The sequence below is a fragment of the Cetorhinus maximus genome, chromosome 7, assembly GCF_964194155.1.
Source record: "Cetorhinus maximus chromosome 7, sCetMax3.hap1.1, whole genome shotgun sequence".
Lineage (NCBI taxonomy): Eukaryota > Metazoa > Chordata > Chondrichthyes > Lamniformes > Cetorhinidae > Cetorhinus > Cetorhinus maximus.
Window position 1 is genome coordinate 67,374,335 of NC_135885.1, and position 18,898 is coordinate 67,393,232.

General features: G+C 40.0%; 1 protein-coding gene across 6 annotated transcripts in view; it reads right to left on the reverse strand.

Moving 5' to 3' along the window:
* Positions 1-786: 786 nt before the first annotated feature.
* The window catches only part of gab2 (GRB2-associated binding protein 2), a 354,556-nt gene continuing 336,444 nt past the window's right edge, over positions 787-18,898 (reverse strand). For 4 of the 6 annotated variants that reach the window (XM_078545681.1, XM_078545685.1, XM_078545686.1 and 1 more), the window contains 5 exons: positions 16,453-16,738; positions 13,442-13,532; positions 10,684-10,786; positions 9,045-9,167; positions 787-7,850 (listed from right to left, as the gene is read on the reverse strand). In XM_078545681.1, coding sequence (XP_078401807.1) covers positions 7,710-7,850; positions 9,045-9,167; positions 10,684-10,786; positions 13,442-13,532; positions 16,453-16,738 — 744 coding nt within the window. In that variant the 3' untranslated portion in view covers positions 787-7,709. The remainder of the gene's footprint in view (positions 7,851-9,044; positions 9,168-10,683; positions 10,787-13,441; positions 13,533-16,452; positions 16,739-18,898) is intronic. The other 2 variants (XM_078545682.1, XM_078545684.1) reach the window with 2 other exon arrangements.

The window sequence follows — 18,898 nt, forward strand, 5'->3', positions numbered from 1 at the left end:
TCAAGGAGCTTGACACCATCCAAGACAAAGCAGACTGCTTGATTAGCACCACATCCACAAACATTCACTCCCTCCACCACCGATGCACAGTAGCAGCAGTGTGTACCATCTACCAGGTACAATGCAGGAATTCACCAAGGCTCCTTCGACAGCACCTTCCAAACCCATGACCACTACCATCTCGAAGGGCAAGGGCAGCAGGTAGATGGGAACACCACCAACTGGAAGTTCCCCTCCAAGTCACTTACCATCCTGACTTGGAAATATATTGCCATTCCTCACGGTCTCTGGGTCAAAATCCTGGAACTCCCTTCCAAACAGCGCTGTGGGTGTACCTACACCACGTGGATTGTAGCGGTTCAAGAAGGCAGCTCACCACCACCTTCTCAAGGGCAATTAGGGATGGACAATAAATGCTGGCCCAGCCAACGAAGCCCACATCCCATGGAGGAATTAAAACAAGTCAGGTGACCCCATATCGAGTACAGAGTACCACAATCAGCTAGTATCATGGCAACCTTTAGGCTAGATTTAATTGGTGCTGGCCTTGCATGAACTAGTGTCCTTTGCTGAGGTGTGCAGCCACTCAGCAGTTTGCATAGCAATGGGCTAGATGGCACTATAATTTAAATTACAAAGCAGCACAAAGTTAATTGTGCTAATTATGCATTGCAATCCCAATGCCTGATTTCCAGCCTAATCCAACTTTTCTCCTTGAATGCCATATGTGGAAACAAACCACCTTCAGCATCTGCATGCAATAGTTTGTGGAATTACAACAGTCAGTGAATCTTTTCAGCACTGAGGTTTATTTTCACTTCACATCACACTGTTGTCTATAAAGTATGCAGAAACAAGAAAGCAAATTGTGTAATGAAACAGCACAGAGGCTTATAATTGGAACATTAAGTAACCTGTAAAATTGTAACTATTTTGTGCAATAGTGCAATAATTCAGTGGTAGATCTATTCAGGGTTTTTCTGTTATTGAGTAATGTGTACCTTGGTGACAGTCCATAGTGGGATTATTTTGGTCACAAGGATCTCACAAAATTGAAGGATTTCTTTAAACCTGCATTTGACTTCATTGCTGCCATGGTGCAATGTCAAAAATAGACCAAATCAGTCAAAATTGTAATAAATTATTGTACAAAACCACTGTACTTTGGTCCTTATTTAAATAAGTATTTCATCATTACTTATGGAGAGAAAAATCTACACAAGATAAAAAAATCAAATACTAATAGGGCAAAAGAAAAAGTTGTAAATATTTACTTAGATATATTGAAGTGCAGTCGTTGTATATACAGTATCATGCAGTAAAGCAATGTAAGTCAGTGATAAGTGCTCACTGCAAATCCAAATTTGTGATTCTTTAACCAAATATGTACATTTTTCACAAGATCTTTTATTTATAAATGCTACATTATATGTATACCACATAAACTGACAATACTTTTATTAAATATAAAATAATTATACATTCTACAGCAGAAAAAATACTCTTTATGGTGACCTGATGACCTCTCTGATGGCTTCGTAACATCAAAGCAGTTTAACCACCTTCAGTGTCCAATTGATTTGAACGTGCTTATAATAAATTATCTGTGGTATAAATAATACAATGGACAGAAGTAGGATAATGAATTTATAGCACTTGCGAATAAACTCTTCCATTTGTGATTTTGTCACCCATGAGTTATGAAATTCTTCGCACTAATGTCCTACTGATCTCCATTGTTAATCTCTATTAATCCCTTTAGACCGTTGAAATTCAATTCTTCAGAGAATATCAGATCTTGTAATAGTGCAACATGCAATTCCCAATATCCATGGTTTATGATTCCAAGATAGTCCTGAGTTTTCAGTAGAATGCATTTCTATGAAAATTTTACACCTGCCTGGGGTCAGAATGGCATTCATAGACAAACAGATGTACTTGTGAATGCCAAGGAATTACATAAGCTAATGGTCCAATTTCTGCAGCAAATACAAATGGTACATGTTGAGTCCTACAGTTTTTAACACAATTGTTCCACGTTATATAACTTTGCTTTACTTACATACTTACTATAGCATACCTGCATTCCTGAGTTAAGTGGAAAAACAAACTAAAAATGAGAGCACAATTTAAATCTGCATTTTGTTTTTGAGTTTATATATAGTTTTTTTAAATTAAAAATGTCATGGTTTTCTCTGGCCCCACAGGAACATTATATTGATCAAACTGTACAGTAGTTCATGTAAAGTAAAAAGCCTTGAAGCATAGAAATGATTAATAAATCTGTGAAACCATAACACAAAACAAGTGCATTAGGAGTTACTTTTGATAGTTGAGGTTGATTTTGTAATTTGCTTGATTTCATCTTTTTGTTTTAGAAATAGAGAACTCCAGGTAACTGTTTGGCTGATGTAGCATAATTTGATCAATAGTCAATGTCTTCCAAATTAAGAAAAGTACAGCTATATGGATCAGGATCAAATATATGACAGAATAAGGAAATTTCTTTTCCCTTTTTTAGATTTTCTTACCAGTTGGGTGATGTGGAGAGACTGGAGAAGGTGGGATTACATTTTTCTCCTTAAAGGAGAGAAGGTTGAGGGGGATTTAATAGAGGTGTTCAGAATTATGAGAGGTCTCTCATTGAATAAATGTAGAAGAACTGTTTCCGCTAGCAGGAGAATTGGTAACCAGAGGTCACAGGTTTAAGAAAATTGGCAAAAGAACCATTGGCGAAATAAGTTTTTTTGCACCAAGTTGTTATTATCTGGAATGCACTGCCTAAAAGGGTGGTGGAGCAGATTCAATATTAACTTTCAGAAGGGAACTGAATACATATCTCAAAAGGAAAAAGATGCCAGGCTATGGGGAAGGAGCAGTGGGACTAATTGGATAGTTCCTTTAAAGAGCCAGTACAGGCATGTTGAGCCAAATGGCTTCCAATTGTGCTGAATCTGGTTCAATGATTTTATTTCCTACCCACAGTTATCCCTTCAACTAAGACAGTGGAACAAACGAGGGTGCACTTCTCCAAGGTTACCTTGGATGCTATTCCATTATCAGCTGAAGAGATCTTAAGCTCTGCAGTATGACATTGACCTTGTTATTTTTCTTCCTACAGGATTAAAGCCCTCTTCTTTGTAATATGACCTACCAGGCAAAGAAAGATCAGGCTAAAATGAGTGAATATTACAATACAGGAGTTTAAACTATAAGGCTGAAATTCAAACCACTCTGACCTTTAAGTCTAACTTTACTGAAAAGAACTACTGCATTGCCATGTAAGCTTTATCTTCATTTTATTTTCTTCTGTAATTATTGGAACCATTAAAATGACTACAAGATATTCTATAACTTCCAGCAGCAAGTTTGTTTTCTTTCTGCAATATTTAATCTTTACCTATGATACTTAAATGATGGAATGTCACTTGAACAATTTACTGTTAATCTGGACTAAATATAAGTGGAAGTTTCATCAGAATGTGTTGTTTGTAACTCAGTGAGGTAAGTTAGCTTTTCTGCTCAGAAGGTCCCAATGGCTGGAACATCTAGCCTGTTTTTTTTTTAAAAAGAGGCTTGGATTTTTGGCTCCAGGACAAACATAGCCAGAGATGCTTATGCCTGATCTTCGCTGATAATGCAAACACATTCTTGGTGAATGTCATCACTGCTGTTAGACAGTTGTGGCCAGAAATAAGCAATATTTTATTATCAATATTATAAAGAAGGAATATCATCTCATATACATGTCCCAGTTACTTCCACCAGGAAGTGGGAATAAATGTTATGTATTGAGTTTGGCAGGATGTGCAAAATGGGATCTCTATGGAGCCTCAACTTTTCATCTCATTTGTTAATGACTTGGATGAAGGAATGGGGAGTTGTATATCCAATATTGCAGATGACACTACATTAGGAAAGACAGTAAAGTAGGAGATAGGAGTAGGAAACTGAAAAGGAACATAGATAAAGTAAGTGAGCAAATATATGGCAATGTAAGTTCAGTGTCTTTAAATGTGAGATCATCCACTTTGGACCTAAGAAAGATAAATTAGAATATTTTCTAAATGGTGAGAAAATAACTATAACGGTGCAAAGAGGTTTTGGAATCCAAGCCTTGGTTAATCCAGTGATATGGGAGGGAATGGGAAAGTGGAGTTGAAGCAGAAGATTAGCATGATTGTACTGAATGGCAGAGTAGGCTGGAGACTCCATGGGTAGAATTTTGCTGTCGGCGAGCAGGGGGCAGGGCCCACTTGCTGACGCGTAGAATGACGCAGGATGACGTCGGACGGAACCCCCGATGTCATCCCGCCGTATTTAAATTTTCAGGAAGGCGGGGGCGCTGCAAAATCAGCTGCAGGCTCGCCGACCTGTCAATGGCCAATTGAGGCCATTGACAGGATCATTTAAACAATTAAAGGATCTGCCCGTCCAACCTTAAGGTTAGTGGGCAGGCCAGGAGCCCTGGCGGCAAATAGAAAAAACATGAAACCTCATCCACCGGCGGGATGAGGTTTCATGCAGGGTTTTAAAAAGTTTAATAAAGTTATAGTGTAAATTATGAACATGTCCCATCTCATGTGACATTGTCACATGAGGGGAACATGTTAGGGAATTTATTTTTTCTATTTTTAATCTTTTTCAAAGTGGAAGCGATCTCCCTGACGCTGCACTTTGCTTCAGGGAGATGTGCGCTCTTTCGTGTGCATGCGTGAAAAAGCGCTCTCTCGTTTTTGGGGAATCCCCCCCCCGCCCGCGCATAGCGCTTCTCACCAGACGTCACGCTGGGCGGGCCTTAATTGGCCCGCCCACGTAAAATGACAGTGTGGCCCGCTTCTCAGGGATTGGCTCCCTGCCCACCAGAGATTGGGTCAGGCCCGCCCACCTGACAGGCAGAAAATTCTTCCTCATATGTTCTTATGTTCCACAAAGCAGTGTCTCAGTCTGCTTTGGTCTCCCTAATGTAGAGGAGATCACATCATGAGCAGTGAATACAGTATATCAAATTGAAAGAAGTAGAAGTCGCTACTTCACCTGGAAGGGGTGTTTGGGACCTTGGATGATAAGAAGGGAGAAGGTAAAAGGCCAGGTATTATTTCTCCTGCGCTTGCATGGAAAGGTGCCATGGGAAAGGGAGGGAATGTTGAGGGTGACTGAGGTGTGGTCGTGGTAACAGCAGAGGGAACTGTCCCTTTGGAATGCTGAAAGGGGAGGGGAAGATGTGTTTGGTGATGTCATCACGCAGGAGGTGGCAGAAATGGCGGAAGCTGATCAGTTGATAATAGAGGCTGATGGGGTGCAAGATGGATCCCAGCGGAACCCAATTATGGCTCTGGGAGGGAGGGGAAGGGATGAGAAGGAAAAAGTGAATGGAGTTGAAGGAGAAGTTGTTCAATTTGGGAACTTGTTTGACCAGTTCAGAGGAGGGTGGTCGTGGATGGAGACTGGTTGGGCCTTTGTTCAAGGAAGAAATGGAAAGTTCTCAGGCCATCCTGCTGGGAGATAGAGATGTTCTTTTGGCAATCTCCACCTATCACTTGACCTCTATCCAGCTCTACTTGTCCCACCCCACCTTAAACCAGCTTATATTTCACCACTCTTCTATTTTTCCTTAGTTCTGTTGAAGAGTCATATGGTTCCTCTCCGCAGATGCTGTCAGAACTGCTGAATTCTTCCAGGTATTTTTATTTTTGCTAGAGATGTACAGGGATTGGACAACATTTTGCAAATTAGCTGATAATCAGAAATTATAATCACATTACTGCACATCTGGCTAGTTTTGCAGCACTTATCCATTCTTGATCCATTCAATTTACCTTAACAGTCTCCCATTTCTATTTTACATAGAGAATCTTCGATGGCTACTGGTGAGCTACACAGTGACTCTCTGATCATGGTTTATTTGTTGGTAAGTATATGTCTTACAAGTCATTTGAAAATTTGCTTATCTCGTGAAAACCTGTTGAAATTCTCCTAACAGAATCATTATGGTTTAAAGAAATGTGTTTTTGTCAGGTTGTCTCCCCACTTCAAAATGTATTGGAATAAAAACAATTTTGAAAGTTGTGGTGATGTCATTTGTGATCTTAACCAAAGTGATCATATGGGCTGGCTGAAGGGGATCACAACTGATTAGTAAATTACACACAGTTAATTGTTTTTAAGTGGATATTTTTGTGAAAAACTTTTTACATAGAACATACAGCATAGAAACAGGGCATTCACATCCCCATCTCCACACCACCCCACCCCCCACCCCCAATACCAGTGTTCATGCTCCACTCAAGCCTCCTCCCACCCTTCCTTATCTAATTTTATCAGCATAATTTCTCTATTCCCTTCTCCTTCATATGCTTTCAATCTAGAAATACATTTGTTACTTTTTATGGCACTGGCAAAAATGTATATATGTTTATAACTTATCAAACGATATTGCAACAAGTTTGCAACACGGCAATTACTCTGCTTTGCTCCTTGTCAAAACAGAGTAAAATGATGCAAACCTTTTAATTTGTTACGAAGGTTTCATAAGTGACAGCACTTCAAATGAAGATCATTTCATAAACAATCTGTCATTTTACATTAATTCTAAGGATTTATTTTTATTAAATAGCATAAATACTTTTCACATGGATTCTTGTATCTCAGTTCAATGCGGTGAACAAACATGCGTCTTTCAGTGATTTTAGAAGACTAGAGTCATTTACTGCCCAGATTTAAAAAAATTAACTTAAGAAAGTGTATTAAAGCTACATTGCTATCCGTTGCGAAGTCATGATTTTGGTGCTGATGAGTCCACTCATAGTTTTCCACACTGTACAGACAGTAGGGATTCCATCAAGTACACTTGCCAAAATTTCTAAACAGTTCTGTCATTTACTTTTGAAGATTTTTCTGCATTGTATAGGATTTCTGGCTTGGTAAATGGAAGGAATAGAAATCTTCATTTGTGACTGATTTCCTCAGACTCAAAGAGGCAGGACTCCCTCAGTTGTTTGGGATAGGTTTTCAACTTGCCGTTGGGTGGATCAGCTGAAAATTGGGCATTTTCCAAAGCAGACGACTGATCTGCAACACCAGTTTTAGGTTTGGGTGGAATGTTGAAAATCTAGCCCTACGGTTTGCTTCAGCAATTATCCATGTGTTGAAATAATTCAATGACACTTCGGTTCTGGTTAAATACACACACTTTACATATTCCGCTGCTGCATTTAAAATGTATTACAAGTTTTCAGGGCATTCTTCAGGCGATTGGATATTTACTTGTAGCTGGTGACAGGTTCATCAACTTCTAAATAACAGTATGGCAAAAGTAGTTGGTTATCTCAAAACCCTTGTGTTGAAGGAATCTAGCCAGGTAGCTAACAATTTTATTCTTTACTCTTATCATAGGTTTTTGTTTTAAGCAAAAGATAGATATTGAGATGCGGTCAATGTTTGAGCACCGTGAAATCTGCCTTAGATAACACCTGTGAGCATTTCTGAGAGTGAACCTTTGGAAAAATTACTTTCTGCGAGAACAGGTATAATAAAGTGGCTGTTTTTATCTAAAGGTGATGAAAAGCAACCTGTAAAATTTGAAGCAATTCAAGAAATAATATTCCTTCCCTTATTCTGACACATCATTGTGTAACAGAAATTCCAGATTATTATTTTTTTTACAGAACTGTAGATTGTTTGCTTTCCACTGTTTACCATTTATATTGCTATTTCAAGGTCTTCAAAGGTTCACTGGATTGTCTCACATCAGTCCACTCTTGCATGGTGTTTTGTAGAGCCTGGGTCTTCTCCTTGTCCACTTGTACATAGTCTACTTTTTCATCTGATGTCACCGAGGATGTGGAAGGCTGGTTGTGAAAAGAATATGGATTTGAATGAATTTGTTCCACTACCACAAATTAACACAGTAATTGGCTCTACTTTATACATTAAGAATAGATGGGTTGGTGGAGTGGGCGGTAAAGTGGCAGATGGATTTTAACATAGAGAAGTGTGAGGTCATACATTTAGGGAGGTCAAACAGTTACAGGGATTACAAAATAAATGGGAATATACTAAGAGGGGTAGATAAAGTGAGAGATCTTGGCGTACAAGTACACAGGTCCCTGAAGGCAGCAGTTCAAGTAGACAAGGTTGCAAAGAAGGCATATGGAATGCTCTCCTTCATTGGCAGAGGTATAGAATATAAAAGTAAGGATATAATGTTGGAATTGTATAAAACACTGCTGAGGCCACAACTGGAGTATTGTGTGCAGTTCTAGTCACCACATTACAGGAAGGATGTAATAGCTCTGGAGAGAGTGCAGAGGAGGTTTACAAGAATGTTGCCAGGGCTAGAAAAGTGTAGCTACAAGGAGAGATTGGATAGGTTGGGGTTATTTTCCTTAGAACAAAGAAGGCTGAGGTGTGACTTGATTGAGGTGTACAAAATTATGAGGGGAATAGATAGCGTGCACAGGATAAAATTGTTTCCCTTGATAGAGAATTCTAGAACCAGGGGATATAGATTCAAGATAAGTGGCAGAAGGTGTAGGGGGGACATGAGGAAGAACTTTTTTACACAGAGGGTAGTGGGTGTCTGGAATTCGCTGCCCAAGTTGGTGGTAGAGGCAGAAACTTTAAACTCTTTTAAAATGTACCTGGGTCTGCACCTAAAGTGCTGTAAGCTGCAGGGCTATGGGCCAGGTGCAGGAAGGTGGGATTAGAAAAGGCACCTGGGTGTCCTCGGGCTGGCATGGACAAGATGGGCCGAATGGCCTCCTTCTGTGCTGTTACTTTTCTATGGTTCTAATAGGTTTATTATTTTATGATGGCCACCACATTGGTTTTTGTACCCAAGTAGGTAATCTGAACTTTCAGAAAGACTAACCATTTTATACCACTGAAATTGCACAAAAGAAAAACTGGCAAGAAAAATAGGAAAAAGAGTTGAGGCAAATTGAGTACTGTATACCCAACATATTTAAATCCAGAAGACATTTACTATGTTTACTACCAAAAGAAAACCAGATTATCAGAAATTGACAAACTATAAGTTTTACCTTTCGATGAGGACCAGGAGAACTAGGCTGGAAATCCAAGGACAAATAATCAACACTCCCAGTCTTCCTGGTGACAGGGCTGCCAGTCACAGGGTTCATTGGAGAGGTAGAAATTGGATTCTGCTGTTTTTTGGTAAATTTAATATAAATACTTTTTTAATCCAATGAAGACAGACTAATTGATTTCAGAGTTAACAAGAATAATCAGAGGTTTATATTCCTCCAATAAACTACTGTAGTTCAAAATGCAGAGAATTATTACAGTATTGGTTTTATTTAAACAGTATTTATTTTCTAATGCTACCAAGTTAAACTCCATGACATACTAAATGCTAGCTCCTGAAGCTCATTGAATAGGCATATATATATATATATACACACACATAGTTCAATCATTTAAGTCCTCAGTTAGGAATATCTATCAAAATATTATTTCTTAAAGAAGTTTATCTGCATTTTATCAAAGCTATGACCCTTAGTTTACAGGGAAGTTTAAACATTAATTGTTTAAGGGCTCTTTTGCTACCTGCTGTACAATGAAAAACGTACATTGGTACATGCTATACAGTGGTTCAACGACACACCGTGGTGCAGCACTACCTAGAGTGCTACTTCTGAGGTGTAGCAAGTGCCTGTACTTAAATAAATGGACCATGTACTACTGTTATTTTGGCTGCTTTAAACATTTTTGGACTGGGAGAATGTCAGACGCCAACAGCAATGAAAGAACCACCTTCATAGCCCTGCAATATGTTGCTTGAAAAAAATGTGGGACACAAAGCCTCTTTGAATAATGGGCTTTGGAGGCCGATTGAAACAATATGCCTCATTAGGAAGTGGCCCATTTCCTACATTACAACAATGGCTACATGTCAAAAGTTCTTCATCAGTTGTAAAGCCCTTTGGAATGTTTTGAGGAAAGACATGATATAAATGCATGTCCTACTTTGCTTTTAGAGTCAATAGAGATTTTTGGCAGGGTGCTCATTGAAGCATGCACATCTGGATCTTGCTCCATCACTCCAGTTTCAGCAAATTAAGAATTTTGATGGTAAGTTCATATTCCATCACTGTGGCATAACACTTTGGTACACCAAGACACTGGGGATAATAATTGAAAGTTTGCTTGCCATGGTGTTTTGGACACAGGAGCCCTGTATTACTGGGAGGCTCTTAACTGCACAAAAGTTGAAGCTGTTAGTGCACAGATTCCCCATGTGTCAAGCACTGCCCAAATGCAAAGGCATGTATGGTGTGCATCAAGTGCATAGTATGTCTCAGGTCTTGAATGACGGGGGCCGAAGAAAATGCCCATTTCTGTCCTTTATGGATGAGAATCTTCACAACATGTGAAGGGCTTCAAGTGTGAAAATAAATTAATAATATTTCAACACCAAACTAAAATAACTAGCTCTAAAGAACTAAATGCACCATACTTGCATTTTCTAAGCAAAATATTTTTATGCATTCCAGCTGATAAAACATTACTATTGTGTGGGGCAGGCTGATTGGGCTAGCAGATCTTTTCCTGTATATCATTTTGTACATTTGCAAAATCGATGTTAGGATTTCATCTTGTTTCTGTTCAGTAATGCCAGTTGTAACTTGTAACTTAATCTAATTGTTTTCATCCACTTACCATTGCAACATAGTTATCTTCACTGTCTCCTGAGTCAGTGCTGGTGACACTCTGTGTTGATAAGGGGCGGCAATTTTGCGAAGAAATGGGGTTTACAGCAGCTCTGGAAGCAATAAAAAGCAACTTTCTTTCAAGAACTAAAACACTAAATGAAGAACCTTCAAGAACTTTCTTAATGCTGGAAAATTAGGTAGCAGGACCAGCATTTAAAAAAACCAAAAAGCACATCTGTCATAACACCAAGGTTGCAGCATACTGTGTCCCCACCAATTTTCCCACACATTTTTGATTGTGTCCATGCAAAGATGCAAGACTTCTGTAAAAGGGAGGAAAAGTCAGTAAGCAAATCTTGCCTAAAAAGATACAGTTCTGTACCCAAAATGTATTAAAATAACTAATATAAACTATCTCAGTATCTCCTAAAGGGAACTGATCACTCTTGTATAAGTGCCATCAATTAAGTTGTGTCCTGTAGGTAGAAAGAAGTAGGGGATGAATTGGTCCATGTCAGTAGATCAAAATAAGTCCATGGCGAAACGGCAGCTGTTTTTTTCACACTGCCCATTCCTTCCACTCAGTTCACAAAATGATAGTTCAAATTCTTTTCAGAGACTCATTTCCTAGACTCTGTGTCACCTCCTTTACTTGGTTCAAAATTAAAAATCTTGGCAATTCCAAGTCAAGGGAACATAAAAACTGCCATGTGTTGTAAAAGTTGTTTGATGTTTCATGGAGAGGTATGGAAGCTTGTATAGTTATGAACATACAAAATAGGAGCAGAAGTAGATCATTTGGCCTGTCCGCCATTCAATAAGATCACGGCTGATCTGTTTGTATTACTAATTCCACATTCCCAACTACCCTCAATAACCTTTGATTTCCTTGCCTAACAAGAATCTATCTACTTCTGTCTTATAACAATATTCAATGACGCCGCCTACACCGCCTTCTGAGGCAGAGCGTTCCAAAGTCACACAAACCTCAGAAAAAATTTCTCCTCGTCTCTGTCCTAAAAGGTGCCCCCTAATTTTAAAACAGTGCCCCCTAGTTCTGGACTCACCAACAAGAGGAAACATAGGCCAGGATTTCTCATTGGTCGGGCGGGCGAAAGAGTGCTTCAATCTCCCTGAGGCACAGAGCTGCCTCAGGGAGATTGAAGCAATTGTTAGAAAAATTAATAAATGTGGCAAAAATTTAATGAAACATGTCCCCTCATGTGACTGTGTCACATGAGATGGGACATGTTTTCATTTTTCAAAGAAAGTTTCTATTTAATTTATAAAAGCTTTAGGAAACCTTATCCCGCTTGTGGATGAGATTTCCTAAAAAACGTAAAGGCCACTTGGCCTTTTCGCTTGCCCGCCAACTGTTAGGTTGGATGGGCAGCTTAAATTTGAAAATAACTAGCTCGTTAATGGCCTTAATAGGTCTTTCAATAATTGGTGGGTGAGTAGCCGACTCCGGCACGTGCCCACTGAACGAAATATCGCGAGACAGCGCGATGACATTGGGATGCACGCCCAACGGCATTGCGTATCATTTTATGTTTAGGCATGTCAGGCCCGCTCCCACACGCCAAATGTAAAATTCTGCCCATAATTTCCGTAACCACCTTGTCAAGACCATTCAGGATCTTATATACTTCAATCAAGTCACCCCTTATTTTTCTAAACTCCAGTGGAAACAAGCCCAGTCTGTCTAACCTTTCCTCATAAGACAACCCACTCATTCCAAGTATCAATCTAGTAAACCTCCTCTGAACCGCCTCTAATGCATTAAAATCCTTCAGCAAATAAGGAGACCAAAACTACACACAGTATTCGAGATGAGGTCTCACCAATGACCTGCATGACTGAAGCATAACATCCTTACTTTATGTTCAATTCCTTTTGTAATGAAGGATGGCATTCCATTAGCCTTCTTAATTACTTGTTGTACCTGCATACTAACTTTTTATGACTTATGCACGAGAACACCCAGCTCACTCTGCACCTTAGAATTCTGCATTTAAGTAATTCTCTGCTTTTTTATTCTTCCTGCCAAAGTGAACAACTTCACATTTTCCCACATTGTAATCCATCTTGTAAAGACCACTCACATTGATTAACAGCTTCTAACAAATGTGTGTTTTTAGGATTGCATGTTTTGGTAGATAAAATTATGCTTGTTTGGGGACTATAGTTTTAAATGTAGGATAGTTGAAAGAAAACCAGGTCTGAAGGGCTTATCAGACAGGCCTGAAGTTGCAGATCAAAGGAGAAGGGACTTCCTATTGTGTTGTTGGGATGGTTGGGATGATGGAGGGTTATAGTGGACTCTCTGAATATCTCGGGATTGAAGTTAACGTGTAAACCTTGAGGGTTTGAATTGTTCATGTAATTTCTCTAGGTCAGAGAAGGGTTTGAAGGCGACTGGTTGAACATAAAGCATTTATTGGTAACCATAACTATGTATGTTTCCAAGGTATTGCCATGCTTGGGTGCTGTCTCCATGACGGCTCCTTCCAGACTCTACTCCACAGACGGTCTGTTATCATGTGACTCTCTACATCACTATGTGGGTGGTAGTGATTTTCAGTCCCACATTAAACCTTACTCTGCTGAACACCTTTATCCTGTGCTATGGTGAAAAATGGGCTGATTATTTGCTACAAGCCCATTCTGTGCTGCTTGCCAAGACCAATTTCACTCCCTAAAAGCTTACTTGTTTTGTAAGTTACTGCCAACGACCTACTGGATTTAAAAAAAAAGACACTTACACGGGTCTGGACCAAGATCTGGTAATGGGGGACTTGAAGGGAAGCTCATCAATGAATGTGTGGTTTCTTGTTTCTATAGGTCCTGCTTTGGCTGAAATATAAACCACAATTATACAACTGCTGAGTATAACATACTTAATCAATGTTTCAAAATGGCTGACTTTCTTTCTGAATAAAATTTCTTGCAGGAAGTATTGCTGGAGTTATTACAATTTAAGGTTCACTTTTTGGGTCATAACCAATGGTGCACCGACAGTATACAATTGACAACTGGAAGACCCAAGGCTTTCCCAAAGTTTATCCCGGAGCCTGATTAACATTTTCTGCACGCGTTGCCGGTGCTTGTTCTGCATCCAAAGGGAACTTGAACATTTTAATCAGAAGCCACAGTAGTCAAGTAGTTAAGTTCCCAGATGGGGATTAGAGTGGCAAGGCGGGGGTGGTGGGGTGGTCGAACGGCCAGTTGTGAGGATTGTGCAGTTGGGGAAACACTCGCTCCACAGGAAGATTTTCAGTTAAAAAATACCAAACCTCTTCTTTTGATGGCAATTTGTGATTTGGCAGCAGCGACTGTTAAAGAATTGAGTAGAGCTGACTCAGCCCTTGCTGTGCTCAATCAAAACTAATTTCTGCAAAGGCCCTAAAAAAGACTTAGGCCCTCTCACATTATATGCAAGGAGCCTCATGTTTCTTTGAAGCAGTTTTCTGGGATAGCTACAAGGCTGCATTTACCAATATGGTGGCACCCACAACATGGGCACATATTAAGTGAATTTGCAGTTTTTGAATGACTGTCGAAGCTGCTCCTCCTGCTTCTCGCTGCTCATCTCCTAGCCCTCACTCACAGCGAGGAATAAGAAGAGGGAAGCAGCGAATAGGAGCATTTTTTAAAAAAGAGATTATAACAGCCCAGGCTGGGCACTTATGCACCATCAGGGTTTGCACTTTCACAAACCCGGAGCTCTGACTTTGGATCGAATCTGGGTCTTGAATGGGAACACAGGTTCAGGCGAGGGGAGCAGTGAGTAGGAGAGTTGGGGAGTGGGAGGCTTGGCGAGAGCAAGGATTGATGAGAGGGTGAGTTAGGGAGTGGGAGAGGTTGCAAGTTGAAGGGCCTGGGAGTGGGAGAAGTCACAGGCCAGCCAGTCAGGGAATGGGAGAGGCTGAATCTCAGAGGGTCGCCAAGAGGAAGGGTCCACAGCGACCAGGAGGATCAGAGAGCGGGATGTGTGGCAAGCAGGCGGTTCAGAGGTTTAGGAAAGCAGGATCAGCAGTGAGCAGGAGGTACTGTAAGTAGAAAGTTACCATATTTCTTTTACATTTTAAAATTTAATTTATTTTAATAGTTATTTATTGTATTTATATACTGTATATTACTCATATTTATTTAATTTACAATATAAGAATGGGGAGATGGTGACATAGTGGTAACGTCACTGGCCTAGTAATCCAGAGACCCAGGTTAATGTTCTGGGGACAAGGGTTCCACCACGGCAGCTAGTGGAATATAAATTCAATTAATAAATCTGGAATTGAAAAGCTCATCTCAGTAATGGTGACCACAAAACCATTGTCAATTGTCATAAAAACCCACCTGGTTCACTAATGCCTTTTAGGGAAGGAAATCTACCATCCTTACCTAGTCTGGCCTACATGTGACTTCAGACCCATAGCAACGTGGTTGACTCTTAATGGCACTCTGAAATGATGTGGCAAGCCACTCAGTTCAAGAGCAATTCGGGATGGGCAGCAAATGCTGCCTTTGCTGGTGATACCCAAATCTCATGAAATAATGAAAAAAAAATCAGTAACGTAAAGTATTTCAACTTATAGGGTATAATGTTTTAATATTTTCTTTTCTCTGATGAATAAGGTCCTATAGAACCTAACAACAGCTTTTACAATGGTTTTAATGGGAAAATATGATTCGCTTAAAGTCATTTCACTTAAAGTTGCGAATGTCAGGAATGGAACTACAACTTTAAGTGAGGACTTACTATATTATGGGCAGATCATGCTCCAAGTCATTGTTCTTTTATTCTTGCCAAGTTAGCATCTTACAATTGCCTATTTAACTATTGTGGCTACACCAGCACCACCACGACCGAGCGGTTCAAGAACATGGCTCATCATCACTGTTTCAGGCAACTAACGATGAGCAATAAATTCAACATTGCCAGCGACAGCCATATCCTGATAACAAATTTTTAAAAAAGTAACTCTTATGTCACTTGCAACAAATCTGTACTGTAACCAGATCTAACTGTGTGAGTGAGAATAATGGTTTATGGATTTGGTTTGAACACTATATCAGCAGAAATCCAAAAGCAAAACACCGCAGGTGCTGGAAATGTGAAATAAAAATAGAAAATGTTGGAAATATTCAGCAGTTATGGCAGCATCTGTGGAGAGAAAAACAGAGTTAACATTTCAGGTTGTGACCTTTCATTAGAAATCAGCCTACTTCCCACCTTCCATCTCGGCACCCCATATGGAGCACCCTTCCTGAGCAGGATCTACCAGCAGACAACCTTTGGATGAAGGAATGGGAAACACGGGAAGTCACTAACAAGTTCCTTGTGACAAACCCCATCAGCCGAAGGCAAGCTTTGAGCTGCCATGGCAACCGTGGTCCAATTGCTAAACAGGTTCAGGACAGGCCAGAGACCCTGTGCAGGCACCCTGCACATTACCGAGGAGTGTCCCCTCTACAGGTTAAGTGGCCGACTACCTTAAACTCAGTAAATTAGGTGGCTTATCGCTTGGCTTCAGGGATTTGCATTCGCTAAATAAATAATCAGAAATCAGACCTTTCATCATGTGTTCTGATGAAAGGCCGCAACCTGAAATGTTAACTCTGTTTCTTGCTCCACAGATGCTGCCAGACCTGCTGAGTATTTCCAGCTTTTTAAAAAAATATAACAGCACATGCTGAAATAGCGCATTTGTGCATCTATTGCAAAAAAAGGTATACTTTCCAAATAAATGGAAGTGAAACCAATAAAACTCACATCTTCTGTCTGGTTTGAGATTACGGTTGACTGGAGGCGGCAGCAACTCTCCAGGAAAGTTAGGTTTATGACAGAGAGAAGCTGTACTTCCTTTGCGGGTGGGGAACGTAGCTGAGGAGAATCCAGGGAAGTCAAAGTGGTGCGGACCAGGACTCATGGGTATGTAGACATCCTGACTACTCTCTGCAGTGGTTTTAACAAATGAAGACAAGGAACCTGGGTTCATTGGCACATAATTGTCTTCAGATTCCGTGCTTTCTGAACGGGATGCTCTGCATTTTGTTCTCTGTGGAAACATAATTTTTTTAAAATTTCCTTCAAAACCAGAATTAGATATGTTTGAACATGTCCCATATACCTTTATCTTTTTAATGTGTTTAGATTTGTCACTCTGGCAAACTAGAAGATTAAAATAATTATCTTTAATTTTGTGCGATGTCAAAATTGCCTCAGTTTAAAACAGGTATCACAAAATTGACAGAAAGGTTGATAAATTGCAAGTGCAAAGTGGCAATTGGATAGGTAAGCAAACTTTCTGATGTTCCTACATATGCTTGAAATATTTAAATATGATTCATATATGTTAACCTCCAAAAAGCTGACCACATTAAAAACAATACATGATGTAAAGAGGGTGAAGGAATAGAGAGTTAGGGATTTATGTACACAAATCTTTGAAGGTGGCAGGACAATTTGAGAAGGCTGTTAAAAAAGCACAAGAGAACTTTGGCTTTATAAATAGAAGCAGAGAAAAGCAAAGGAGTTATGATGAAGAGTTGGTTAGGCCTCCGCTGCAGTATTGTGTCCAGTTCTGGCATCATACTTTAGGAAGGATGTCAGCCTCCCATGCTTCACTCACTGTAAGCTCATACAGCCACCCATATCCTATAATACACCAAGTCCCATATGTCCATTATCCTTAATGACATTAATTGATTACCAGTTGTGAATACCTCAAATTTAAATTCATCATTGTGTTTAAATTCCTCTATGGTCTTGCACCTCCATATCTTTTTAATTTCCTCCAGTCTTACAACCTCCTCCCCAAATTCATGCATATCTCTAACTCCAATATCTTGAGTATTCCTCATACACTTCACTCCACCATTTATTGCTCTGCTTTTAACCACTGAAGCTCCATACTACCATCAACTCTGTTAATCCTTGTGCCTCTCCAATTCTCTTTCCTTGTTATGGCCCTCCTTAAAACCATTTCTTTGATAAAGCCTTTGGTTACCCCATCTGATCTTATCTTGATGCTCATTTTCTTTGCATCCTTGTGAAATGCCATGGGACATTTTTCTCTGTTAATGGTGCTAGATAAATGAAAATAGTTTTTTGGCGTTGGTGTTGAACATTGACGGTTAGCAACTAAAACGATTCCCAAATCCAAGAGTATTTAAAGAGCTCCAGTACTTTACTTACTGGCTGCTGCTCTATCCCAGGAAGAAGAAATTGGAGTTGGACTAGGCCATATGACCCCTTGAATCTGCTCTTTCATTCACGACTATCATGGCTGATCTTCTACCTCAACTTCATTTCCTGCCCTATTCTGTATCCCTTGATTCCCACAACCACCTTATATATCTCTTTCCGTCTTCCATTTCAAGTCAAAAATCATCCCTTCCTGTCCACTGCACCTCATCTAATCAGGAATTATACTGTTGCAACATCATATAAGTGTCTGGCAGATGTAGCAACAGCAGGTTTCAAACACTGGGAGGGAATGGTCCCTGATTGCTCAATTTAATTTATTTTATCACAAAGCAATAACAAGTGGCACTGAATCCATTAATTACTATCATACTGAAGGTGAGGAAATGTAGCAGGTAGATGGACCAGGAACAAATGTGGAAGGGAGCTTTGATGTAAACAACAGAAAAAAAAATGGGTGTGGCAACAAGGGCTGGAGACACATGACTAGACCAGGGCCAGGATTTTACGGCCCCTCCCACCTGGCGGGACATTATGGTCCTGCCGAACTGAATGGAGATTTAAATGGCTCGCCGCATCCGCCGGGGGGAGACATGTCATGGCGGGGCCATAAAATCCTGGCCCAGATGATATTAGGAAACAGAAAGATTGAAAAGAAACTGAGGAGGTGAGAGAGGGGTCAAGTGAGGGGATGAGAGAAAGAGAGAAAGGGGGCAAGAAAGAGAGAGGGGGGCGAAGGAGAGGGGGCGAAGGAGAGAGAGCGAAGGAGAGGGAGCGAAGGAGGGGGAGCGAAGGAGGGGGAGCGAAGGAGGGGGAGCGAGCTTGCCAATATTGCTATATTGATGTATAACAAAGACAAATGACATTTAACTATTTGCTAATTTGACAAATGAATTTGTTCATTTATTTTGAATAGTTTACTATTTCTGTTAGAAAAAAAGAAAACAAAATTGCCTCAAATGTGTGCGCATACATGTGGCACATGTGAGTGATGGAGGAAAAGGTATTGGAA